A 26,804-nucleotide genomic window follows, 5' to 3' on the forward strand; every position below is an offset into this window, starting at 1 on the left:
ATTTTCAGTTCAACAGTCTCTCCTCTGCCACCACTCCCTACTTCATCCATTGAGAAAGTGAGAAAGCAAGAAAAACAAAACCCATTACAAACATGAAGTCATGAAAACAAATTTCTTCATTGACGATATTCTGAAAGAAAAAAATGCAAGAAAAAGAGAGGAAAAAAATACTTCAATCTGAAGCCTTGAAAACTGCTGACCTCCCTGCTTCTGTCTTCACCTCTTTCCCTTCTGGTCCATTTCCCAGATCTACTGGTTGCTCTGGTGGGAAGCTTCCCTTGTTGCTCCCAGCATCCCTTGACTAGTGTTATCTCTGGCTTCCCTCAGGAGGCTGCTGGAGCTTATTTCTGTTTCTTTTTGAATTTTTTTTCTTTTGTATTTTTTTCTGGAATTCTTTCCAAATATCGGGATTTGTGTGAATGAGCTGGGCTTCTCAAAAAACTTTCAAGTAGCCATGTTAACCAGAAGCTCATGAGATGCCTTGAAGAAAAAAAAATTTTCCATGCACACCTGGAAAGCAGAGGGAACCATTGGTCTGAACTTGGAGATCAATATTGTCTCAGGTAATTTCAACTATTTGGGGTTATTTAAACTTAGGAAAGACCTTAAGGAATTTTCTTTAAGAAAAGTTCACATTGTTGTAAGCAGACTAGGTTTCTGAATAAACTAATTCAGACGAATTTGGGTCAGTTTGGCCAGAAGATATCCTATTTGACAGTTCTTTTGCTTCTCTGTTTCAGTTCTGAGTCCTGTCAGGTTATAGAGATTGTAGGGCACAACCCACAGATGGACTCCTCTCTGAGCAGAGAGGAAATTGGTTTTTGTTAATCTCACACTCTCCGTTTTATCAGGCAGTCATGCCTGAGATTAACCTTTGAAATATTTGTAGCTTCACCAACTAGATAGAAGACAAACTGACCAGCCCAAAGTGATACTAGAGCAACCTTGTCCAGGGGTGTGCTAGTAAATGTTTAACAGCTAGTTCTCTGGAAAAATGTAGGCACAATGTACTTTTTAAGTTTAATCTGCAGGATTGCCATTTTCTTTATCTTTTTCTGAAATCCAGACAATCCACAAAATGATCAATCAAGTCCGGAGTTTGCCAATTTCTAAGGTGTAAATGATCACACTGAAAATTTAGCTCAAGGTTGGCTCTGCTAGCCATTTGGAACAGCACAACCCTGCTCTCCAACTGGCTCATATTTATAGACTGAAGGACCCTGCCCCGACTCTTCCCAGTGTTCCCCATGTTTCTAGCCATTATGGACCCCAGTATATGTGGTAGCCTAGTAGAGATAGTCTCCCATGTTGTCTACTATGTGTCCTAACCATGATGAAACTGTACCTTTTAATTCCCCTTCCTTTGGTTCAACCTCTGCAAAGACCTGCAGAATGAAGTCAACAGCCTTTAGGGGTCATTCTCCAGGACTCAGATCTGGCTAGCAGGTCTGAGTAGTAATGCCTCTGGATAATGCATATATGTCAACTGGTCAGTTCTCATTGACATAATGACCAGACTTCCAAAATTCTGACCTCCCTCTAGTCTTCACTATATAGTACTTGGGAATGATTCCCTTAATTGAGATCTCTGGTATCAATTTGCTCACTCCTTTCCAGAATAGAATACTCATCTTTTAGGGTATTTTGTCCTTCCTAAAGGCTAGGTACTCTTTGCACTGTTAAGATGGGCAAAAATGTTAGAAAATTGTTTTAACATACATTTGAGAAAAAATAAAATATTTTTTAAAAAGATGGGCAAAGACACATATACCTGCTTAAGTAATAGGAGAAAATCTAGCAGACTCTTCTGAGGAGGACTGTATTGGCTTGTTTGCTACTTCCCTAGAATGAGGTTGGTATGCTTTATAGGATAAAAGGAGGGACATGACAGAAGCAAACTTACACTTTTGAAAAATACTGCTATTGACCCTCCAATGAGAGTTGACCATTAAGTGTTATCCTTTCTTCACCGCTCTCTGTTCATTTTCTCTTTCTTCAGCAAGCATAAAATGCTTCAGTTTCTGTCTTCTGAGTCTTAGAAATTCTGATGCCCCCTTTGCTTTTTGACCGATGTATAAAGAATTCTCAGTACTGAAGCCCTTCAAGACAGTCTTGCCCTTGAGATAGATGCAGTCTTGTCCAGTTGTCTAATAAAGCCTTTGAACAATCTGACTGGCTAACCAGAGAATGGTCTTTTTTCCACAACCAAGATAAGCTCAAAATCATTTAATGAAAAAGAAGCTTTTTTAAAAAAAAATGTTATTTTATTTTTATTTAACTTTTAACATTCATTTTAACAAAATTTTGGGTTCCAAATTTTCTCCCCTTTTGTCCCCTCCCCCCGCCCCAAAACACCGAGCATTCTAATTGCCTCATCACCAATCTGCTCTCTCTTCCATCATCCCTCTCTGCCCTTGTCTCCATCTTCTCTTTTGTCTTGTAGGGCCAGATAACTTTCTATACCCCTTTACCTGTATTTCTTGTCTCCTAGTGGCAAGAACAGTACTCGACAGTTGTTCCTAAAACTTTGAGTTCCAACTTCTTTACCTCCCTCCCTCCCCACCCCTTCCCTTTGGAAGGCAAGCAATTCAATATAGGCCAAATCTGTGTAGTTTTGCAAATGACTTCCATAATAGTCGTGTTGTATAAGACTAACTATATTTCCCTCCATCCTATCCTGTCCCCCATTACTTCTATTCTCTCTTTTGATCCTGTCCCTCCCCATGAGTGTTGACCTCAAATTGCTCCATCCTCCCCATGCCCTCCCTTCCATCATCCCCCCCACCCTGCTTATACCCCAGTTTCCTGTACTGTAAGATAGGTTTTCATACCAAAATGAGTGTGCATTTTATTCCTTCCTTTAGTGGAATGTGATGAGAGTAAACTTCATGTTTTTCTCTCACCTCCCCTCTTTATCCCTCCACTAATAAGTCTTTTGCTTGCCTCTTTTATGAGAGATAATTTGCCCCATTCCATTTCTCCCTTTCTCCTCCCAATATATTTCTCTCTCACTGCTTGATTTCATTTTTTTAAGATATGATCCCATCCTCTTCAATTCACTCTGTCTCTATGTGTGTGTGTGTGTGTGCATGTGTGTGTGTGTAATCCCACCCAGTACCCAGGTACTGAAAGGTTTCAAGAGTTACAAATACTGTCTTTCCATGTAGGAATGTAAACAGTTCAACTTTAGTAAGTCCCTTATGACTTCAAGAAGCTTTTTTTTTTAAAGTAGCTTTGAAACATCTTATAAACCTGGGGCTCACTCTCCAAGAAATAAGCCACAAATCCATGGGGAAAGAAAACTTAGAGAGAGATACCCTTTTTAGAATACCTGTGGTCAGGATACTTGGGGAAGGGCAGATGGATGAGTATTCCTGCATCTGATGGTTCAGGGCAATGGGAAGGCCACTGAGCTTCTCCCATTGACTTTTGTCTCACAGGCTCTGGATTATGTTTTTCTGGAGACTGACAGACAATGCTCAGCCATTGTCTACAATGACCCCAGTCTTGGGTTCAGCTGAAATCCTGCTTTGTTCTTTAACCAGCCTGATTAGAGAAAGCTGGTACCCTTAACTCAGGATGAACAGAAGCCTCCTGTTTTACTCTCTCAGAAAGGTCTCTCATCAACAGAGCGAGACATTCTCAGTTCCAGGAACCAAGTTCTTTCAAAGAAAGAGTAGTAATATATAAGGTGATGAAATACTACTGTGCTGTAAGAAATTAAAAAGGGGATGATTTCAGAAAGACCCGGGATGATTTGTATGAGCTGATGCAAAGTGAAGTCAGCAGAACCAGAACAATTTACCTAGTAACAGCAATACTGTAAAGATAGTCAGCTTTCAGAGACTTAGTAACTCTGGTCAACACAACGACTGTTAGAATCCCAAAGGACTCATGGTGAAAATTGCTCTCTACCTCCTGATAGGGAACTGATGAACTCAGGATGCAGATTGAAGCATATTTTTTTCTCTCTCTTTTTTCTTGCTTTTTCTTTCTTTCAGAATATAACTAATGCAGAAATTTGTTTTGAATGATTCCATATTTGTAATGACTTCTATATTTCTTGATTTCTCAGTGAGTGAAGTAGGAGGTGGAGAGAGGGAGAAACTTTAGAACTAAAAATAAAATAAAATTGAATTTTAAAAAATAAAAGAGTAGAATCATCCAAGAAAACTAATGCTCTTAGACTTAATATTTTCCTTTGATTAATCTTCCAGATAAGGTTAAGATTAATCTTCCAGATTTGGTTTCTTCATTCATTCTAATTTATGATGACTGTCCAATAAACTTCCCCAATTTTCATCTCAATAGGCTAGATTATGAAATAGACAATAGTTATTTGACCAAAAATGATCAAATATCTCTGGGGTGGGGAGGGGGGTCGCTGTTTTTAAATATCTCTTTAAATCTAAATTTACCTTATAAATAAATGGGTAGAGAAAAGGTACAAAGGCCATCTAAACCCAGAAAGCTAAATTATTGTTTTGGGTATCTACCCAGATTCTTATCCTTTCCATAAGCAAATAGGTTGCTAAAAGTCTGAACAGAGTACACCCTTGCATCTCTTTATTATCCCTTTAAATCCTTCAAATAAGACAACTCAAAGTTTGAAAGCAGCATGCTCTAACACAAAAAAATGAACTTCTATAAATATTTTGGTATATGGGGATGTTTCTTTCTGTCACTGACCTCATTATGGCTTATGCCTGGTAATATAACATGAGTTCAAAGGATATGGACATCTTAATAATTTTTCTTGCATAATTCCAATTTTTCTTATCTAGAATGGTTCATCCAAACCACAACCCTGATCTGTAACCACCCTCCTGGGTGATTTTCCTGAGGGACAGCCCCATACTCTGCAAAAGAAAGCCTGAGTCCAACATTGCAAACTTGTTTGAGTAGTTTGAGAAGGACTTTTCTGAGATGACTGGTGGACTGCAAGAGAAGTAGTCTTGAGATGAGTGAAACTTTGAAAGTCTACCTGTAGCCCTGAGATTCACAGACTCATGGGGAGCTGGCCCCCAGTAAGCTCTGTGATTCCCAACACTTGTAACCTTAGAGACTGACTATCCAAAGTTTACTGCCACAGGTGAGATCTCAGATCATTCTCTCTTGTTTAGAGGGAGATGTTATCTCCCTTACTCTAAGGAAAAATACTCTTATGTATTCTTTTATCTATTCTAATCTGAATAATTTACCCAATTTCTGTTTACTGATTACTTTGATAAAGATGTTTACTAGCTATTTAAGATGGACTTTTGTTTCAGGTTTGATTAAGGGGAGCTAAACTGATTAGTATAAGTATTACTTTTGCCTTAAAAGTGATAGGGAAAAGTAGCACTGACCCTCAGTTTCATGTAGTGTTGTACCCCTGGAATATGTTTTGCTGTGGTGGATTGACACAATTCTAACCTAATATCCCTCTTGGAGCCAGGGAAGGGAAGAAACAAGAGCCCAGAAGCCCTTTTCCTGCTCCCCACAAAGGCAGAAATCTTAGTCACCCTTGGAGACAAAATTATATAGAATTGGGTCAATTCTATGGAGTTATATTGTTGAAGACTATTTCCATCTTTTATCATCTTTGCCCATTTAGTAGGTATACTCAATACCTGGGAGTCATTTAAATTTATATTTTTCTTATTAGCCACATGGAGCATTCTCAATCTCTCTCTCTCTCTCCCCCCCCCCCCCCATAATGTAAAGACATATACCTAAAATGAGAGAGGAGCACCCCCTCCTACTAAGGGCATTGGACTTAGCAGATTGGATTTAGTTCTAGGGGACCTTAACTCAAAGAGGAGTATTAGGCCTTTCCCATACTTTCTGGCTTCTTGTGCACCACCACCTTTACCTTCCCCCACCACTCCAGAGTAGAACTCTGGAGAGATTTGGGCAGCTAGTTGTTATAGTGGATGAAGTATTAGACTCTGAGCCAGGAACATCTGAATTTAAAACCATCCACAGATATTTAGTTGTGTGACCCTGGGCAACAAATTACTTCAGTTTCCTTACCTATAAAATGGGGATAATAACCTCCGTCTGTCTTAGTTTTCTCATCTGTAAAATGACAATAATTATAACACCTATTTTCTACGATTGTTGTGAGGATAAAATGAGATGATATCTGTAAAGCACTTTGCAAACTTTAAAGTGCTATACAAACACTAGTTACTGCTATTCTCTAAAACAAAATTTTGGAGTGACTTACGTCTCTCCAAAAATAGTATTAAATATACGAGATAGATTGGATAGAAGGTAGTTTTTTCCTCTACCACAAAAAACGTCTCAAGCACAAAAGACTCATAAGTGCACATTGACAAATACATAAAAAATGAAACAGTAATCCTTCACTCCTTTTTTCAAAATTTCATTTTAGTTTTTGCAAGTGCACATTTGCTTTCTCCTTCCCCAAAAATCCTTATAACCAATATGCACAGTCAAGCACAACAAGCTTCCACATTAGCCACACTCCCAAAGCATGTCTTATCATGCACCTTAAGTCCATGACCTCTATGACCGAACGTGGCTAGCATGTTTCATCTTTGGTCTTCTGAAATCATGGTTGGTCATTAGCATTCTAAAGTCTTTCAAAGTTGTTTTTCATTGTAATGGTATAAATTGTTCTCTGCATCATTTCCTATAGATCTTTCCTCTGAAACAGCCTGTTTCTTATGGCACAGTAATCTTCTATTACATTCATAGACCATAATTTATTTAGTCTTTCTCTGATATGAAAACATTCTTCTAGTTTCTATTTTCTCACTACTACAAATAGAGAGGCTATAAATATTGTCTACACACATGAGTCCTTTTCCTTTTTTTTCATCTCTTTGTGTTACAGGACAACTAGTAGTATTGCTGGGTCAGTTGAATGACTTTTTTTCTTTTCCAAATTTCTTTGTTTCCAAATTGTCCCCCATCATTCCTGATAAGTATCCACCAGGGGACTGATATCTATACTGTGAGATAGTTGAACAGCTAATTCACTGATAGAATAGAGATTTCAGATCTCTGCTCTGCACTGTCTTAGAAACTCACTCAAGGTCCTCATCTTCTGACAAGTCCAACCCTGGTTAGAGCCTTGTTAACCCTTTTGTAACCCTGGGGGACTGGGTGAAGGTTGGCGCTCTCTTCTCTCCAATTCTGTCTCTCCTGCAGAGAAGGACATTCGTCTCCACCAATAGGGAGCGATTCCCATGCCAATGGACTACACTTTCATGTATCCTACTTACTCAGAGGTGGACATCATCTTCTCTTCCAAGAAGTTGGGGTGGGGATCCCCTCCTGCTGAGCAAACAGAACATGGCCCCAGGAGCTACCAACCTCTTGAATCTACAAGGAAGGCACCTAGATTAGGACCATCATCTCAGGATGACAGTTCAGTCACTTCTGGTCAGGGAAATGTAAAGCATATATTTATTTGAATTTATTCCCCTTATATTTATGCTGCAGGTACTTAGGTAGATGCTTGCTGTCTTTTTGGTTAGAATGTAAGCTCAAGGCTAGGAACGTTTCATTTGTTGTAGTTGTAATTCCAGTGCCTAGCACAGTGCCTGGTATATAAAGCCTACTGTGTTCCAGACACTGTGCCAAACAGTGGCAACGTACAAAGAAAGGCAAAAACTCCCCTGTCCTCAAGGGACTCGCATTCTAATGGGGAGACGATACTCAGACAACTCTGTATGTACACACATACACATATAAATGCACACAGATATGTGTATATGTACACACGTATACATATATATGTAAATGTGTATATATCTATCCACCCATCCATCCATATGTCTATCCTATCTGTCTCTATCTATCTATCTATCTATCTATCTATCTATCTATCTATCTATCTATCTATCTATCTATCTATCCTGACTCAGGTACCAAAAGTGAGCTTCTTGAAGTTATCTGAACATGTCACTCCTCTATTCAATAAACTCTATGGCTCCTTATTATCTCCAGGATCAAAAATAAAATTCTATTTGACTTTTAAAGCTATTTATAACCTGACCCCTTCCTATCTTTCTAGTCTTCTTACATTTTATTCCCTTCTACATATTCTGAGATCCAGTGACACTGACTTCCTTGCTGTTCTTGGCCCAAAGACCCTCCATTAGGGATGTAGAAAATTGGGAAAGAATTTTTGCAGCTAAAGTCAAAGACAAAGGCCTCATTTTTAGAATATGTAGAGAACTGAGTCAAATGTACAAAAATACAAGTCATTTCCCAATTGATAAATGGCAAAGGACATGAACAGGGAATTTTCAGAGGAAGAAATTAAAGATATCTACAATCATATGAAAAAATGCTCTATATCACTTTTGATTAGAGAGGTGCAAATCAAAACAACTCTGAGGTACCACATCACACCTATCAGATTGGCAAACATGACAGAACAGGAAAATGATGATAAATGTTAGAGAGGATGTGGGAGAGTTGGAACACTAATACATTGTTGGTGGAGCTGTGAGCTGATCCAACCATTCTGGAGAGCAATTTGGAACCATGCCCAAAGGGCTACAAAAATATGCATACCCTTTGATCCAGCAATACTGCTTCTAGGACTGTATCCCCAAGAGATCACAAAAATGGGAAAGGGTCCCACATATACAAAAATATTTATAGCAGCACTCTTTGTGGTGGCCAAAAACTGGAAATCAAGGGGATGCCCATCAATTGGAGAATGGCTGAATAAATTATGGTATATGAATGTAATGGAATACTATTGCACTATAAGAAATGATGAACAGGAAGACTTCAGAGAGGCCTGGAAAGACTTATATGATCTGATGCTGAGCAAAAGGAGCAGAACCAGGAGAACTCTGTGCACAGTAACAACCATAGTATGTGAGAGTTTTTTCTGGTAGACTTGGAACTTCATAGCAATGCAAAGACTTAAAAAAAATTCCCAATGGTCTTCTAAGGCAAAATGCCTTCCACAACCAGAGAAAGAACTATGGAATTCAATTGCAGAATATAGCAGATCATTTTTTTGTGTGTGTATTACATTTTGGTTTGTTATATGATTTCTCCCATTCATTATAATTCTTCTACACAGCATGACTACAGTGAAAATGTATTTAATAGGAATGTATGTGTAGATCCTATATAAAACTGTATGCTGTCTTGGGAAGGGAGGGGGGAGGGAGAGGAAAAATGTAAATTATATGATAGTGATTGCAGAATACTAAAAATAAATAAAATTAATTTAAAAAAAAAACAAAAAAAAACAAAGACCCTCCATCTCACTGCTCTGTTCCTTTTCACTGGCAGTCCTCCATGCCTGGAATACTCTCCCTCCTTATCTCTACCTCTTGGCCTTCTTGATAGCTTCCACCTACTACAAGAAACCTTCCTGGTTCACCTTAATGCTAGTAACTTCCTTCTGAGATTTTATATATGGTGTGTGTGTAGGTGTGTGTCTCTCTGTGCGTATATATATATCCATATCCATATATACATATATCTTTCTCTGAAGAACTTTGGAATTGATTGTGAGACATGGAGGACACTGGCGCAAGACCATCCAGAATATCATGCCCACATCAAAGAAGGTACTATCCCTTATGGGTAAAGCAGGATTTCAGTAACTCAAAAGAAATGTGAGGTGCATAAATTTAGAGACATCTCCACTCCAAATGTTCATATGAACTATTTGTGCCCAATCTGTGGCAGAGCCTCCCTAGCTAGTATCTGATCAGCTGCAGTTGGATACTCTATGCCTTGACCCCAGCATAGGAAAGTCATCTTGGTCCTCTTTGAGAATGAAAGATAACCACCAACACACACACACACACACACACACACACACACACAACTGTCTATCTATACATATATATAATTATTGTTGTTCACATTTATTGTTGTTCATCTTTTGTTTCGAAAAGGACCAATGACTTCCTGGGGTGATGTCTTGACTCGTGCATGAAGTGGATTTAAGTGCAGAGTTGCACAAGATCGTCAGCCTCACTCTTCCAGAGTCATTGAAGTCCATTGGCAGGACAAAAGTCAAGATGAGTGGTGATGATCCGGACGCAGTGGATGACCTTGATGTCTTTGATGTCTAGCCAAGCCCCACAGTGCCTGCTTCAGCCACTGCAACAACTTGTTCTTATCTGCCCATTTCGCTGGAGGAAGTCTTCACATGCTTGGGGTAACCCTCGCTTCCCAAAGGGTTTGAGGCCTGTTGGTCACCCTCAAGTCATCTACTGAGACAGTTTTACTGGAGTGTGGCCACTGTGTATGCTATAGATTCTGGGAACTACAGATGAGAGTTGAGTGACAGGTAGACACCAAAGGTCGATGAGCAGCCCTGAAAAGGGCTTGACAAGCCCTCACACCAGAAGTGCTAGTTCTCCTTGAATACCCCCTACACCCCCAAAACAACTATGCATACATACATATTATATGTACACATGTACCCATGGGCCTAAATCCTTCGGCACCAACCCAACATGCCTGCCAACCCTTAAGCAAGACAAGGTAGCTCTGGGCGGGTTCCATGGGGTTCAAATACCAATGCACTTGCAATTAACATAAAAAAAGAAACATTTTTTACAAGTTCAGTAAAACTAACAAAGATATATCTGACAATAAATATAATGTTCAGTATCAATTGTCTCCCCTGCCTCTCCCCCACTCTGTAATGAAAGGAAGGGGGTCACTTTTCTCAAATTCTTTCTGGAGTCATTCAATCATAATTAGACAACATTCAGATTTTTTTTTTGTTCCTTCTGTTTACATTGTTGTGGGGATTTTGGCTATTGTTTTCCTTGTTCCGCTTACTCTGTGGTACCTCAGTTTGTATCTTCTCATGCTTCTCTTCAACTTCATATTTGCTGTGTCTTTTAGTGAAGTAGCATTCCATTGCATTCACATACCACAACTCTTCAATTGTCTCTCAATCAACAGGAACACACTTTGTTTCCAGTTGTCTGTTGCTTCTCCTTAACAATGCCCGGTGTCCTTAAACAAGAGAGTAATGGGCAGGGTAAAAATGGAGCCTTCTGCAGACCCTGATCCTCTCATTGAACAGGATCAGAATAGTGAGGCACAATGCCAGTTAAAAGTAGGGAACTGTTATGCTTGCCCAAACACGTTCAAGTGTGGGGTAAAGCCTGTGGCATCACTCCTAGGAGCATTACATACACTGGTACAAATGAAACATGTTCATTCCACTGAGTCTTCTACTCATGCCTCAGGTTCACCATCATGTTCAATAGTACATAACTGTAATGATCTGACTATGGATCTCTTCAAGGATGGTAAGGTCCATGTTAATAGTCCAGAGATGGCCAGGGAGGTCTGGTGGCTTAAATCTGATCATGGAATGAAATGAGACACCCACAGTTTTTTTATCGGTAAACAAAATGAGGTTTGTTGTGCAGTTATTTCAGTTGTGTCTGACTCTTCAGGACCCCATTCAAGGTTTTCTTGGTAAGATACTGAAGTGGTTTGCCATTTCCTTCTTCAGTTCATTTTACAGATGAGTAAACTGAGTAAACAGGATTAAGTGACTTGCCCAGGGTCACACAGCTAGTAAGTGTCTGAGTCCAGATTTGAACTTATGAAGATGAGTATTTTTTATTCCAAGTCCAGTGCTCTCTATCTACTTCATTGCTTAGCCAGAGGAAGGGCAAACAGAGAAGGTAAAAGATACACATTAAGGATTCAGGTAAATTCATTTTCCTGTGCTACTGTTGGTCTGAACCTTGTATCCTGGTTATTTTTTGATTGAAGAGACTAGGAAGCAATATCAATTGCTTAATTTCCTGAGTCAATTAAATTTCAAAAACATTTCAACACATTGTAAGGAAAAACTAACTTAATCTTCTTGTATGGGAACTTTAGGATATAGCTCTCACCACAGCACAGCTCTAGATTTCTTGATTCAGACCAAAGCTTACAATTTCCCTGAATAGCTTGCTCTTAAAGACACTATCTTGATGAGAATTATTTCTTGCAAGGAAACTATACACTGAGAAATACTTTTCCCATGAGACCTTAACAACTGCAGAAGCTCTCTGGCTCCTGGTTGGGTATGTCTACACCTGTCATGTGAAATGGTTCATCACCACTAAGAGATTGTTCATGCTCAGATTCTTCCATACATGGAAACATATGAGCTGTATCTGTGCTTTATATACAAGCAGGATGAGTTAGTGACACTTTCCTTTGAGCACTGTACAGATCTTGTATTTCTTATGATATCCACTACAATTTTACAGGACAATAGGATCAAAGATTTAGAGCTAGAAAGGATCTTGGGTATATCATTGAGTCTAACCTTCTTCATTTGACAGATCACTAAACTGAGACACAGATAAGTTAAATGACTTACTCATGGTCACACATAGCAAGTCTCAAAGACAGGAGAGGTCTTCCTGCCTCAAAATTCAGTGCGCTATATCCATTGGCCCAAGTATTGAAAATCCCAGTATAATGTGTTTTGGGAGCCAAAGAGCAGAAGATTTTGGGTAGCACCAATTACATTCTGGTACCCTGAGTACAAATAGTTACAGTCCACTGTGTAGCTCCAAATTCTGCCATTCCCATAATAGCTGTATTCTCTCTGGAGTAAGAAGTCAGAGTCTCCCATATCTCTTGGCCTCTATCACCAGCCATCCAAGGCAACTAGAACCAATCTAAGATAGCAAAATGTATATCCACCAATGAAATCATTGTGCCTTCAGGCACAGTGGTCTTCCTAGCCAACTCCTTGTCTTTTCTGGCACATGATGTCCTACCACTCCACTAAACCCTCTCTCTGCAAGGTTACCAACAATTTCTTAGCTGTAAAATACAATACCCTCGCCTCAGTCCTCATCTTTCTTGACCTCTCTGCAGCATTTGATATTAATGCAGTACAGACACTGCAACATTTGGCAACAGACTACCCTTCTTATCTAGGTAGTATCCCTTTTCTGTTGTGCATGTGTGTGTGTGTGTGTACATGCGTCTGTCTGTCTGTCTGTCTGTATTTGGGTGTGTGTGAATCCCTACACCTTCATTCTCCTCCTACCTGTCTAACCACTTCTCTGCTTCCTTTTTGGATTATCTTTCATATTTTTATTCTTATTATTTCCTATTATTTGTGATTGAATCCTAGGGATACGTCCTGGACCCCAGGTCTTTCTTTAGGCGGTCTTTTCAGCTCTCATGAATTCAGTTACCATCTGTATGCAGACTAGTCTCAATTCTTTTTATCCAGCCCTAAATTCCAGTCTCACATCTCCAATCACGTATTAGACACCTTGAACTGAATGTTCCATAAATAACTGAAATTTAACATGTCTAAAATTGAACTTATTATCTTTTCCCCAAAACTATCCTGAAAACTAGATTAGATAAAAAAGAAAACTTTTATATATCATATAGAACATGAAATATTACATAAAGAAATATTTTATAAAAAATAAAACAAGTAATATCAGCACAAAATCAAAACATTAAAAAATAGGAGAAAAAACCCAACTCACTCGGAAAACATATAAAAGAGAGACAAAGAATCATTGGAGTCTTTCAAACCATGATAAAAAAAAAAAAAAGAACACAGATGCTGCATTTCGAGAAATCATAAATGAAAACTTCCTAGATCCACCAAGAACAAAGTGAAGGATAAAAAGTACCCACAGATCACTTTCTGAAAGAAATTCTATAAGAAAGAACTAGGAATGGTGTAGTCGAAACATAAAACTCCCTCTAAAGTATTTTAAGTAACAAGAAACTATAGTCAAGAACACAGAACCTGGCAACTCTAGTACATATGATTGAAATCTTGTAATACAATCTGCCAAAAGGCAAAAAGGACAGGCTTATAACCAAGCATAATGCATCCTGCAAAGCTAAGATAAGGGTTCAGAGAAACCTAGGAAGACCTGTACAAATTAATGCAGAGTGGGCAGAGCTGGAACAATGCGTATGTAACAAGAGGAGGGGTGTGTGTGTGTGTGTGTGTGTGTGTGTGTGTGTGTGTGTGTGTGTGTGTGTGTGTGTGTGTGAGAGAGAGAGAGAGAGAGAGACAGAGAGACAGAGAGACAGAGAGACACAGAGAGACAGAGAGACAGAGAGAGACAGAGAGAGACAGAGAGACAGAGAGAGACAGAGAGAGACAGAGAGAGAGAGAGAGAGAGAGAGAGAAAATAGATATCCCTAGTGTCTCCTTCCCCCACCCTTCTCCAAGGAAGACTTTAATTCCTATCAGGAAAGGAAGCAGGAGGTGTGGGCCAGGGTTTGGCCACTCTGCTCTTCTCAGACATAGGGGGTACCAGGTTAGAATTCTATATGTGTCCTTAAATATTGTTAGCCTAGGAGAAATAATTTTCAGTTTGAAGCTATATCAAGAGATCACCATTCAAGGGGGAACTCGGGTTCCAAGCTTTTTAATCCAAGGTTTAACTTCTTTCCCACCAAATATAACAGTTCCACAATGAAAATACATAGCAAATAGTATAACCATTTATCCAAGTTGATAGCAAAACACAAATCAGAAAAAGTATACATATGAGAATATATACTAGACAATACTGACTAAAGGAGCTCTCCCACTGGGAGCAAGATATCTCAGCTTAACTGAGAAAGAGACCCAGATCTCCCCAAGGGGCTAATCATCCAAAGTCTCTAGCGTAGCAAACAGAGGACAGAGAATGTGATAACAGCTACCAATTCCTCTCATGTCAGCTTCTTCTCAAGGAGAGTCTTTCTCTCTTTTCAGCAACCTAAAGAGAGGTTTGCATTGAATATTTTCTCTCTGGAAGCTGGAAACTAAAGGAACCCAAGAGAGGCTGGCATTGTATATTTTCTCTCTAGAAGTTGGAAACTAAAGGAACCCAAGAGACTCAAATTCTCTTCTGTCTTGCTCTCACCAGTTCTTTGTGGCCCTTTATGAAATCTTGGGGCATTGATGAGAAGAGAGTTTTCTCTAATGGGTTTTGGGGTTTAGATTACATAAGTATATATAGATATAGATATAAAGATATTTATGTGCATATATGTATATATAACAATAATAATGTAGAGATAAATAATTTTAAATGATTTCAGAACTATGTTCAAAGCAATGATCAGCCATGATCCCAGAGACCTAATGATGAACCATGTTTCCCAAATCCTGACAGAGGATAGACTCAGGTTGCATAATAAGGCATATATTTTTCACATTTGACCAATTTATTTAGGAATTTGATTTGACTATGTATAATTGTCACAAGGGTTTTATTTTCTTTTTTCCCAGTGGAGAGAGGAAGTAGGAAGGAGAGAAAATAGATTTTTGCTAATTGAGAAAATAAAACTTAATTTAAAAAATAATTCTTCAAGGGAAGAAATGAATTTTTAATGGAGCAGAAGACTTTAAAATATTTCTGATAAGAAGACTAGAGTCTAGTAGGAAGTTTGAAATATAAACACTAGTCCAGAGAAATTTAGAAGGGTAAATTTATTTGACCAATTGGAAGGAGATGTGTGAGGATGACACACTAGCATTCTAACAGAGACAGAAGAAACTAGTGTCCCTTCAGAACCTTAATGTCTTCAAAGGGTAATGAGTAAAATAAGTCAAGCAGAAGTCCTGGGATTATGGTTATGAAAAAGGGAAAGAGAAGGGAGGGGTAAAGAATCAATACAGTGGTGAAGAAGAAAGTGGAATTTGTTCTTTCTCATAATTGGGGGCCCATAAGAAGAGTATACAGACATGGAAGAAGGGGTTGGGAATGGGTATTAGATGAACTTTGTATCTGAAATGGAAAAAGGAAGGTTAAACACATACACAGAGTCTCATGTAGAAATACATCAGACTCAACAGGGGCAAAATGGGTATAGAGAGGGAATGTGCGTGTGTGTGTGTGTGTGTGTGTGTTCGTCCTTTGTTGCCAAAGAAGGCCATGCCATCAGAGAATTGACAACATGATTTGCACTTGACTTTGTTTTGAGTGAGGGAAGATGCTGTGCAGGTCAGCAGCCTCACTTCTCCTTCAGAGTCTTCTGAATCCAGTGACCAGATATTCATCAGAATGACTGGAGATGACCCAGGATGAGGCAACTGGGGTTAAGTGACTTGCCCAAAGTCACAAAGCTAGTGAGTATCAAGTGTCTGAGGTGAGATTTGAACTCAGATCCTCCTGACTCCTGCCCTGGTGCTCTATCCACTGCACCACCTAGCTGCCCCGAAGAGGGAATAGGGGTTGAGGGGAATAGAATACCAGGAAAGAAATAATCACAAGAAAAACAAACTTCAGATGAGGAGACAGCAAAAGCGGAGGTGGGGGGCGGGGAGAGAAAAGAACTAAAGAGGTCTTTTAAATTGCTTACGTTTGTGGGAAATTATTGAACAAATTATAGTATATTAATGTAATGAAATATTATCACACCAAAATAAACCATGAAAGTGAAGATTCTGGAGAATCCTTCATGATATTTTCAGATGCATAGCGAAGTGTGGGGAACAATTTATACAATATCCACATTGTAAAGAAAAATAACTTTGTAATGCTTAACAACTTGCCTCAATGGAATGCCCAGCTATGTATGCAGAGGACCTGTGATGAAGCATGTTATCCAGCTCCTGAGAGGGAGGTGATGAGCACAGGGCACCTTTATGACAGCAGTGGCTAGCATTCTACAACACCTTAAAGTCTGCAGAGTGCTCTGTGTTATCTCTTCAGATACTCACAACAACCCTGTGAAGCAGATGCCGTTATTATCTTCATTTGATAGATAAAGAAAGCAAAGCAAACAGAAATGAAGTGACTTGTCCAGGGTCATACAGTGACCCCTGGGTGTCCGAGGTGTTCTGACTCCAAGTCCTGTGTTCTATCTACAAGGCTACCTTTGCCATTGTTCAGCTTTTTCAGTTGTGTCACACTCTTTGTGACCCCATTTGGAGTTTTCTTGGCAGAGATACTGGATACTGTTCATTTTACAGATGAGGAAACTGAGGCAAACAGGTTAAATGACTTGCTCATACAGCTAGTAAGTATCTGAGGCTGAATCTGGATGCCAGTATTCCTGACTTCAGGGCCTACGCTCCCATCTGTTGTGCCATATAGCTGCCCTATTATGCTACCTAGCTACCTCATTTATATGGATTCATTATGCTTGACTATGGTTATTAGTCACAAGGGTTTTTTTCTTCCTTTATTTCTTTGTTTTTAATGGGGGAGTGGGGAATGGAGCTAGCAATGGTGATGCCATGAAAGGAGGGCCATTAAAGTATTTTCTAAAATGCACAATGGAAAATTTGTAAGTTCAGATAAGCAGAACAGTTTTGAAAATAATACATTGGGGGCAGCTAGGGGGTGTAGTGAATGGACCAGTGGCCTTGAAGTCAGGAAGATCTGAGTTCAGATCCAACCTCAGACACTTAACTAGTTGTATAACCTTGGGCAAATGACTAAACCCTGATTGCTTCACCTTCCCTTCTAAAAAAAGGAAAGAAAATAATACATTAATTTCAAATACTTTTTAAAAAAGCAGAAATGAAATGGAGTTAGGGTTTCAACGAAAATTCCCTTTGGGTTCTGTTGTATGTAGAGAAATGTTCTATTGCTCAAGTCCAAAATTTAAAAAAAAAATGTTTTAAGATAAGCACACTAATACACCATTGATGGAGCAGTGAATTCATCTGACCATTCTGGCAAGAAAATGGAAATTATGCTAAGAAAATTACTAAAATGTCCATATCCTATGACTCAGATGTTGCATTTCTCTGCATAGATCCCAAGGCTGTTAGAAAAAAGACTAATAAAAAGACAAAAAAAGGCTGAAAAAAAGAAGGTCCCATATACACCAAAATATGCATAGCAACACCTTTGTAGAGCAACTGAAAACAAAGCAGATACTCATTGATTAGGGACTGGCTGAACAACTTGTGGTACATGAATATAATGTAATGTTACTGGGCTATAAGAAATAATATGACGAATACAGAAATGTATGGGAAGACGTATGAACTCATGCCAAGTGAGGTGAGTAAAACAGGAAAACACTATCCACCATTACTACAACATTGTCAATGGATTGTTGCTGTCCTTTGCCCCGCTGGATCATGTGTTATGATTTCGTCTTATTGAATTCATTTCTGTGCACTACAGCAGAGTCATAAAAGGGCAATTAGAAGGTGGAGCTAGGAGACCTTACCATACAAGAATTAGTTGAAGGAAATAGGGATGTTTTAGCTTTGAAAAGTACCTATTTGAAGGAAAAATAGAAGAAGATTAGATTATTTTACTTGACCTGAAAAAGTGGAGGTAGGAATTGTGGGCTATATTTAAGGGGGCACTTTGTGTCAGTTAGAACTTCTCCAAAGTACAAAGGCCTGGCCTCTGGGCAGGGAGCTCTTCACCTCTGGAGGCATGCAAGCAGAAGCTGACTGAACACCACTTGACTGGAATTCAGTAAAGGGAACTGTTTTTCTAGTCAGGGTTTGGACCAAGGTCCCTTCCAACTGTGAGACTTTGCAATTCAATGGTACTATTAGAAGGATAGCATGAGCAATAAGTTGCCTTTTGGCGTCTTCCCTTTACACTCCATACTCTCAAAGATTTGAAACTGATATAATGGACCTTGGTTAGAGTACCTCCAAATGACTCCAGGCCGTTTTGTTGGGACTATCTGTAGAAGGTTGGCTGTTGGAGCTGGGGAACTGGGTACCTTAGAATCTAATCATGGGTTCATAGATTGTAACAACTGGGAGAAGCCTTTAGGAGATCATTTAGTCCTCTCTTGGGTAAAGAACCGAGATCGATAAAGCACTTGGTCCAGAACCTCGCAATGGCAGAGCTGGGAATCCCGAGCTCTTTTCCCTAAACCAAATACCTTTCACCAGTCAGCCAGTGGACCCAACCTCATCTGGAAATTGACAGATGATTGAGTGACTGATTGATTGATTGATGAGAAGGAATCTGTTTTAGGGGTCGGCTTTAAAATTCCCCTGTGTGAAGGATCCATTCCACCACCTCCTCCTTCCCAGGTAATGTCTAAATTGATCAAGTAGCCTTTATTTTGAAAGCTTACATCTTTAAGGGACTAGGGTGACGTAATGGCTAGTCTCGATGCTCCTGCCTCTGCCTTTCTGTCCTATCGGAATCTCCTGGAGCCTTTTCTCCTTTGGCCAATTAGCGCCCTAATTTACCTCCCGCCCCCTACTCGTATTCCAGGGATTGGGCGGGGGCAGGGAGGAGGATAGCCAATAACCAAGAGCACCGAGGATCCGCCTGCTCCGGCCGTGGTGCAGTTATCCCTGGATGCTGCCCACCGGTTTTTTTTTTTCTGCCAGTTGCCCACAGCAACAGTCTCGGCAACGGCCGGTCCCTGTTGCTATGGTAGCAATACACAAATCCTCACCACTTTCACAACAACCTGACCTTCCCCCAACTGTGCCCTCATCTGCTTCCTTCAGACCCTTATTCTCAACTCTCAAGTTCTCCTTACGTATTTTCGTGGTGGAACAGGAGTATTTAAGGGATCTGGGAATCAGATCTGGTGTGTGTGTGTGTGTGTGTGTGTGTGTGTGTGTGTGTGTGTGTGTGTGTGTGTATGTGATCCCTGGGAGAACAGGGATAAGAGAATTGAAGGGGAGAGGGACATAAGGGAGTTGAGGGTAGCTAGGGGAGGAAGTCATGAAAAAAGGGTCTTTGGAGAGAAGTACTAAGGATTTTCGGAGAATTCACCAACAGAGAAAAGAGGGATTGAAGGGGAGATCTGATGATAGTGAAATGTGAGGGAATAAACCAAGGGGCTTGGGTCTTCCATGCCTTCTTCACCCCCACCTCCTTTTAAACCATAGGGGAGATGGGGAGCCCAGCAAACAGCACAGTGGGACTCACTTCACCTAAGCACAGACCATTCTCCCCTAAGAAGAGGCTCTGCTAGGACTGAAGTTGGATGAGATGGTGGCTTGGAGAGAAGGAAAAGGTGGAGGAGTCACAGGACCCTTGTTTCTTTCTAGGATTTGACCAACCTTCACCTTAAGGAGACTCTACCCCAGGAAGGAAGATGTCTGATGAGGAGGACTTGGAGGAATATGATCCAGACCAGGATGAACCAGAGGAGGAAGGGGAGGATAAAGATGAAGAAGAAGAGGAAGAGAAGGAGGGAGGAGAAGAAGTTGAAGAGGTAAGGGAGAAGTCACTGGATAGTGATGAGCAAAACTGCCTAGAGAGGGAAAAAAAAAAAAGGTACACTTGACCCTATATCCTCTTTCAGTTCCTCTCCAATCCCATCACAGAGGACACAATGAAGGAAGGTCTCTCTTTGCTCTGCAAGACAGGCAATGGACTCTCCCATGCCTATGTGAAGCTGGAGGCCAAGGATAAGTGAGTGTATATGTGTTGAAGGGGAAGGGAGAAGCAGATGTGCAATGTACCGAAATCTTCACTCTTACCCTCCTGTCCCAAGCTTTGGGCTCCACCACTCTTGTTCTAGTCCTGTAGGAAGGAGATAGTGGAACTGGTCACTGAGAGCTGTTCCTAAGCAAGGAAGGAGGGAAAGCTGGGGTTTAGGGACCATTCCCTCCTGTTCTACATTCCTAACTCTGTCCCTCTTTTTGACTCTTGTTACCTACTTCTCCATTGCATCCTCTCTTTTTTCATTTCACCAGCTTTGGCTTTCCTTGGTCCCCATCTTCATTTCACCTGTTGTCTCTTTATTTATTGCTTTCCATCATTTATCCGCTCTGCACTCTCTACTGCATCTCAATCCCCTTCTCACTGTAGTTTCCTCTCTCTCTAAAACATTCTGCTCTCCTTTGATGCATTCCCTCCCTCTTATTGAATCTACTTTATCTTTCATAAATTGCCTTTAAGATAAAATATAGACTTCACCAACCTATCTTTCTAGGCTTGTTTCACATCACTCCCCTTCATGCATCCTCTGCTCCAGTCAAACTTAGACAACTAGTTGTTCCCCAAATTCAGTATTACGTCACAGGCTTCTTTACACTGGAGTAAACTCCCTTTTCACCCTAGCTCAGAGAGTCTTTACCTCCTTTCGAGGCTCAGCTTAAATAGCACCTCCTCAGGGAAGCCTTCTCTGATTGCTTCCAGTTGAAAATGCTCAAAATACCTTGAATTGACTTTTCTAGGAGATCTATCACTCCAGTAGAATGTAAATTACTTAAGAGAAGGGATTGTTTCTTTGCCTTTGTATTACTGGGTTTAGCACTGTGCCTTACATACAGCCATTGGGATATGAACTGGACTTGTAATTTCATTGGTGGAGGGAGCCCCTGGAGAACTCCCTCCTCCAGTGTAATTTCATAGCTTCTTGGCAATTTCTTAGAGAGTGATCTCGACCACTGAAAGATTAAGCAACCTGCTCTGAGTCACATAGACTACAGCATACTTCAGAAGCAGAACTTGAACCCAGATCTTTCTGGCACTAAACTTGCTCTCTATCCACTAGACTAGACTGCCTCTTGCTTTGCATGATGATTTGTTTAATTTTTTTTTTTTTGCATAGAATTGTTCTCCCCAACCCCATCCTTCTGACCTTCTTTTTCTCATTGCAAACCAGTTCCCTAGTCTTCCAAGCTACTCTCTTCCCCATTCCAGCTCTCATGCCCAGTCCCTAATTCTAACAGCAGCCCTGGCCTCCCTCCCTTCACCACTGTCCAGGGAACTGACTGACATTTCTCTGCTGTCCTCCTACATTCACCTGCGTTATGTGGATCTGTCTGGGAACCGGCTGACTGACCTGTCACCACTCAACAACCTGACTCACCTACTCTGGCTCAAAGCTGACCACAACCGGCTACAGAGTGCCCAGATGTCAGAGCTGCCCTACTTGCAGATCGCCAGCTTTGCCTACAACCAGATCACTGACACCGAAGGCATCGGCCATCCCAGATTGGGCAGCTTGGATCTCAAAGGTGTTCTCTGGGTGGGCAGAGGTGTAATATTGCTATATCATAGCACCACAAAGATTGCCTAATCCAATCCCATCATTTTATGGATGAGACTCTGGTCCAAGGTCATAGCATCACAGCTTTAGAACAGGAAAGGACCTCAGAGGCCATCTTGGGCTGACCCCCTGCTTTTACATATGAGGAAACTGAGGCTTAGAGAGGTAACAGAGATTTACCCTAGGTCTTCTAACTTAAAATCCAGGACTCTTTCCACTCTGCCATATTGTGTTGTATTGACCAGACACCTTCCTTCTCTGTTTTGAGTGGCATTCTGGGTTAGATGACCATTTCAAATGCACCGACATTTGACATGTGCCTTCCTCAGGGAACAACATCAAGAAGATAACAGGCCTGGACCCCCAAAAGCTGGTGAACCTGCACACACTAGAGCTCCGAGGGAACCAGCTGGAGAGTACCATGGGAATCGAACTCCCCAAGCTGAAGAATCTCTTCTTGGTAACCTTCAAGGGTTGGGTAGAAAGCACACTGAAGGCACCAACTATGCTGACCAACTCATTGGGTTCTCTTGGATCACAGATCCTCTCTGAATCTTACTACAAGACTCATGTTATTGTGGGAGGGGAGAATGGCGTGGTTGATGCACAGGGCCATCTGAACCCCTATCAGAACTATTTGGTGTCAATCCCATCCTCAGCATGGCCCTATGATAGCTCCTGAGAGGGTTTGGAAGACATGCTTCTAGGACATCATGATCCTGATCCAGTGGGGGCAGTGACTCTTGGTTACAGAGTTGAGAAGGGAACCCAGGTATCCAGATTGCAGTTTTCTATGCCTACAATATGTGTATGCATCACAGTACAAACATTCTGGTGTCTCTTCCTCAGGCAGAAACATAGTACTACTGGGTATAGGACTCCCTAAGTAAGAGAATTTAGGGAAGGACAATGGAGGGAGGAGTTACAACTTCTTAGTGACCCAACTCCAAACGGTCCTGACTTTCTCTGAGGATAACAGTTTACCTTGGCTTTCTCTCCTTTGCCTATCTTTTCCCTCTCTCTACTCATCTTCCCCTTTATCTCTATCTCTCTGTTGTTTTTCTTCTTTCTTTGTATGTTTCTGTCCATGAATCTCCTTCAATTTTGTCTCTCTTTAATCAGCCTGTTCTGTGTAGGCCCAGAACCAGCTGAAGAAAATAGAAGGAATTGAAGGACTAAGTTATCTCACTACGTTACATCTTCGGGACAACCAGATCAGTGTTCTGAGCGGCTTCTCTCGGGAAATGAAGTCCCTGCAGTACCTCAATCTTCGGTATGGTCACCACCCTCTCATCCCCACTTTTTGCCAACCTCAGGACTTGGGCCCAGATTTTGACTTTACACCTGGAATCTTACCCAAACTGAATCTATGATTAGCATTTTGCCTTTCACTTTCATCCAATCTGATGGTACTTTTGTGTCCCTCCCCTTCCTAATCCTAACCTTTTGGATATTTACTCTCTCCTTTCTCCAAATGTAATTTTATCCCTAAAACTTCCCCAGCTTGGGATTTTAAAAATCCTTCTCTAACTCTAATTCCCACCCCTCCACTTCCCTAGAGGAAATCCCTTCTATGAGCTGCTAGATGGTACATTGGATAAAGCATTGAACCTGGAACTAAGGAAGAACAGTTTAAATCTGGCCTCAGACACATGTATATGACCCTGGGCAAATCACTTAACCTCTATGTGCCTCAGTTTCCCTAATTGCAAAACAGGGTTGTTGTGAGGATGAAATGAGATAATATCTATAAAGTACTGCATAGTGCCTAGCACATAGTAAGCATTTAATAAATCCTTCCTCCCTCCCTTCCTTTCCTGGTTTTCCTTCTTTCCTTTCCTTCTTCCTTTCTTCCCTTCCTTCTTCCTTCCTCTTTCCCTGTTTCCTCTCTTCTTCCTTTCTCTCCTTTCTTCCCTCCCCTCTCTCTCTTCCTTCCTTCTTTCCTTCCTTCTTCCCCTATATTGATGCAGCAGCCACACACTCTTATAAAACTGTCTCGGCAGATGCTCTAACTAGGTTGAAACTAACCAAAAGGCCTCACATCCATTGGTGAGTTAGGGGGATGTCTATCCCAAGCATGTGAAGACTGGAATGGGCAGTGGAATGGGCAGATGAGAACAATTTGTTCCAATGGCTGTGAAGGCAGCCTAAATGTGACTTCCATCTTGCCACTGGACTCAATGACTCTGCAGGGGAGCAATGAATGAAAAGGTTGGAAAAACTGATTGGAATCAGGTGGAAAGGGTTTTAAACATAAAAGCAAATGTACAATTGTATAAATAAAAGAAAATATATTTTAAAAGCTTGTATTTGATCTTATAAGAAGGTTGCCACTGGAGTTTATCAAGGAGGGGAATAACATAATAGGAAAATTACTTTCTGACAAAGTAATATGACTGAAGTAGGGGAATTTCTTTTAAACCCTTTTACAGGGGGAACGTAGTGACAAATCTAACAGAACTGATTCAGCTGAAAGAATTGCCCCGACTTCGGGCTCTGATCCTGTTGGAGAACCCATGTACAGATGAAACTGACTACAGACAAGAAGCCCTGATCCAGATACCCCAACTGGAACGGCTGGACAAGGAATTCTATGAGGAAGAAGAACGGGCAGAGGCTGATGAGATTAGACAGAGGTTAAAGGAAGAGCAAGAACAGGACATGGAACAAGACCTGGAGCAGTTTGGAGAAAAGGAGATAGAAGGCATGGGGGTAAGGATGGGGACAAGGATGGGGAGAGGAAGAGGAATCCCCAGGGAGAGGAATACAAGTAACTAAGAAGGGGTTCTTCAAATAAAGGGGAGGAATAAAGGAAATGGGGCTACAGGAGGGTGGGTCCTTGGGAAGAAAGGAAAAGAAAAATTTTTTAAAAGGAAGAGGATGGCTCTGCATCTCTGCTCCATCATCTTCCTCCCAAAGCCCAGCCCTTCCCCACCCACCCACCTAGTGTAGGCTCTCTGACCCTTTGTAAATGACTCCCTTTTCTCTATCTGCTCGTTGATCTCATCTGTGTTTTTCTTGCTGTCTCTGATTGAAAATCTCTACACTTGCTTCATCACCTGTGTCATAATCTCTTAAGTTTCTGCCTCTTTTTAATTTAACTCTCATCAACACCCTCATTTTATTGATGTTATTATTTTTGTTTCTTTCCATCTTGCCTTAAAAAGGAAAAGGAAAACCTTAGAGGGACTTGAGTCTAGGGTCTCAGAATGGTGGAATGAAGGAGGGTAGGAAAGGCTAGCAGTTATGTGAGGGACAAACTGGTACTGAGAGATAGAAGAGCCTGAGGAGAGAGGGAGGTGGGAAGATATCCAAGAAACTTGCCTGAGGATGCTAGAAGAAAAGTAAAAAGCTGTATGGTATTGGAACAAATTGGGGGTGGAGTGGGGCAAGGGAGTAGGGGGATGGGACTAAGCATTTATACAGCACCTACCAGGCACTATAATTGTAAAGCTAAGTGATTTACAAATAGCATCTCATTTGATCCTCTTAATAACCCTGCCTGGTAGATGCTACTCTTATCCACATTTTATAGTTGAAGAAACTGAGGCAAACAGAGGCTAAATGACTTGCTCAGGGTCACATAACTAGGAAGTGTCTGAGGTCGGATTCGAACTCAGGTCCTCTTGACTCCAGGCTCAGTTTTCTATGTCCTGGACCACCTATCTCTTCAACCTCTAACTTCATCCACCTCTACAAGCACTGTATTTGCAGTCAGAGCTTGTGACTTTGGGCATTTTCTTTAACCTTTCCAGGTTTGTTTCTTGACTTATAAAATGGAAGAGTTGGTCTAAATGATCCCTAAAGTTCTTTTCACCCCTAATTCTATGATCTTGTTCTGATTCTTTGGGAACTAGGGTGAGTGGGGATGAGGAGTCAAGGAGACCAGGGAAGTGAATTTGGGGGGAGATTCATATGCAAATATAGACTAGTAGGCAAAGGGTAAGTAGAAAAGAGAGCAGGGGTGGGGTGGGGGTGTGAATAGAAAGGAACACCGCTGGACCTAGTGAAGAAGACAGCCAGGAGAGAAAAAACTGGAACTAAAAATTGAAACTAAAAATAACCATGAGAGAGAAGGAAGGGAAAAAGACACGCAAGGGAGGGTGGGGGGGGGGGGGGAGAGCGGAAGAAAAGAATGAGGAGAGAAGAAGAGGGGTCAGAAACAGAGGAGAATGATGGGTGAGAGGAAGGAGAGGTGGAACATGGGGAAAAGATACAGAAAGACAGAGGAAAGGATACAGAGAGGGATGACACGAAGAGACAGGGGGAAGGAAACAGGAACATAGCTGGGCCTAGGAAGGAAAACCTTAACTTGTGCCCTCTCCCCACACAGGACCCCGATGAAATTGTCAACTGAGCTGCCAGTGTGGGGGACACTGGTCTCCCCATCACTTTCTTCTTTCCCTTGGAAAGACCATAACCTTAGTCCATCCTTGGAGGAAGAGGACCCATTCCTCCTCCCCCCCATTCCAGAAGTTGGAAGCACCTACAGCTCAGATCTGTGAAAGGAGTGATAAAGAAAGCAGAGACAGGAAGGAAGGCAGACCTAGAGGAAATTCCTTGTTTTTCACTCTATTTTTTCTCAGTAGAACTGGTGGGGGTATGGAGGGGTGGAACAGTCAGATAGCTTAACAGGATCCCCGCACACCTGAAAGGGGAAGGGAGAGCCCTAGGGGGATGTGAACACTGCTCTGAATCTTGACAAGGTAAAACAAATGGGGGGGGGGGTGCCCTCGGGAGCTGGGTGGCTTGAATTGTTCTTTTTCCAATAAAGAAATGCACTCCACCGACATCCCTGTGACTTGTGTACCTCGGTGTGTGTGACCATGTCAGCGTCTGCCAGCTTGCGTGCCAGCCTGTGTGACTGGATGTCGCTGTGTCAGTATCCGTTACAATCCAGGTCCCGGCTG

At 41.1% G+C, this 26,804-nt stretch overlaps 1 protein-coding gene across 3 annotated transcripts; it reads left to right on the forward strand.

The window, feature by feature from the left end:
* LRRC23 (leucine rich repeat containing 23) lies at window positions 1-26,686 on the forward strand. Of its 3 annotated transcripts, none has more exons than XM_072653849.1 (8): window positions 1-563; window positions 19,943-20,109; window positions 20,200-20,309; window positions 21,609-21,862; window positions 22,224-22,354; window positions 23,031-23,167; window positions 24,327-24,606; window positions 26,228-26,686. In XM_072653849.1, the coding sequence occupies exons 2-8, from the start codon at window positions 19,990-19,992 to the stop codon at window positions 26,249-26,251; spliced, it is 1,056 nt and encodes a 351-aa protein (XP_072509950.1). In that variant the 5' UTR covers window positions 1-563; window positions 19,943-19,989; the 3' UTR covers window positions 26,252-26,686. The 3 variants fall into 3 exon arrangements, with proteins under 3 accessions (XP_072509950.1, XP_072509948.1, XP_072509949.1); XM_072653847.1 differs by lacking the exon at window positions 1-563 and adding an exon at window positions 19,304-19,476; XM_072653848.1 differs by lacking the exon at window positions 1-563 and adding an exon at window positions 19,340-19,711.
* Window positions 26,687-26,804: the final 118 nt, after the last annotated feature.

This window comes from Notamacropus eugenii, chromosome 3 (assembly GCF_028372415.1).
Source record: "Notamacropus eugenii isolate mMacEug1 chromosome 3, mMacEug1.pri_v2, whole genome shotgun sequence".
Classification (NCBI taxonomy): Eukaryota; Metazoa; Chordata; class Mammalia; order Diprotodontia; family Macropodidae; genus Notamacropus; species Notamacropus eugenii.

Coding starts and splice junctions, on each gene's coding strand:
- LRRC23 (XM_072653849.1), top strand. CDS start 19,990: ATGTCTGATGAGGAGGACTTGGAGGAATATGATCCAGACCAGGATGAA. Junction 20,110..20,199: donor GAGGAGAAGAAGTTGAAGAG/GTAAGGGAGAAG, acceptor ATCCTCTTTCAG/TTCCTCTCCAATCCCATCAC. Junction 22,355..23,030: donor AGCTGAAGAATCTCTTCTTG/GTAACCTTCAAG, acceptor TGTTCTGTGTAG/GCCCAGAACCAGCTGAAGAA.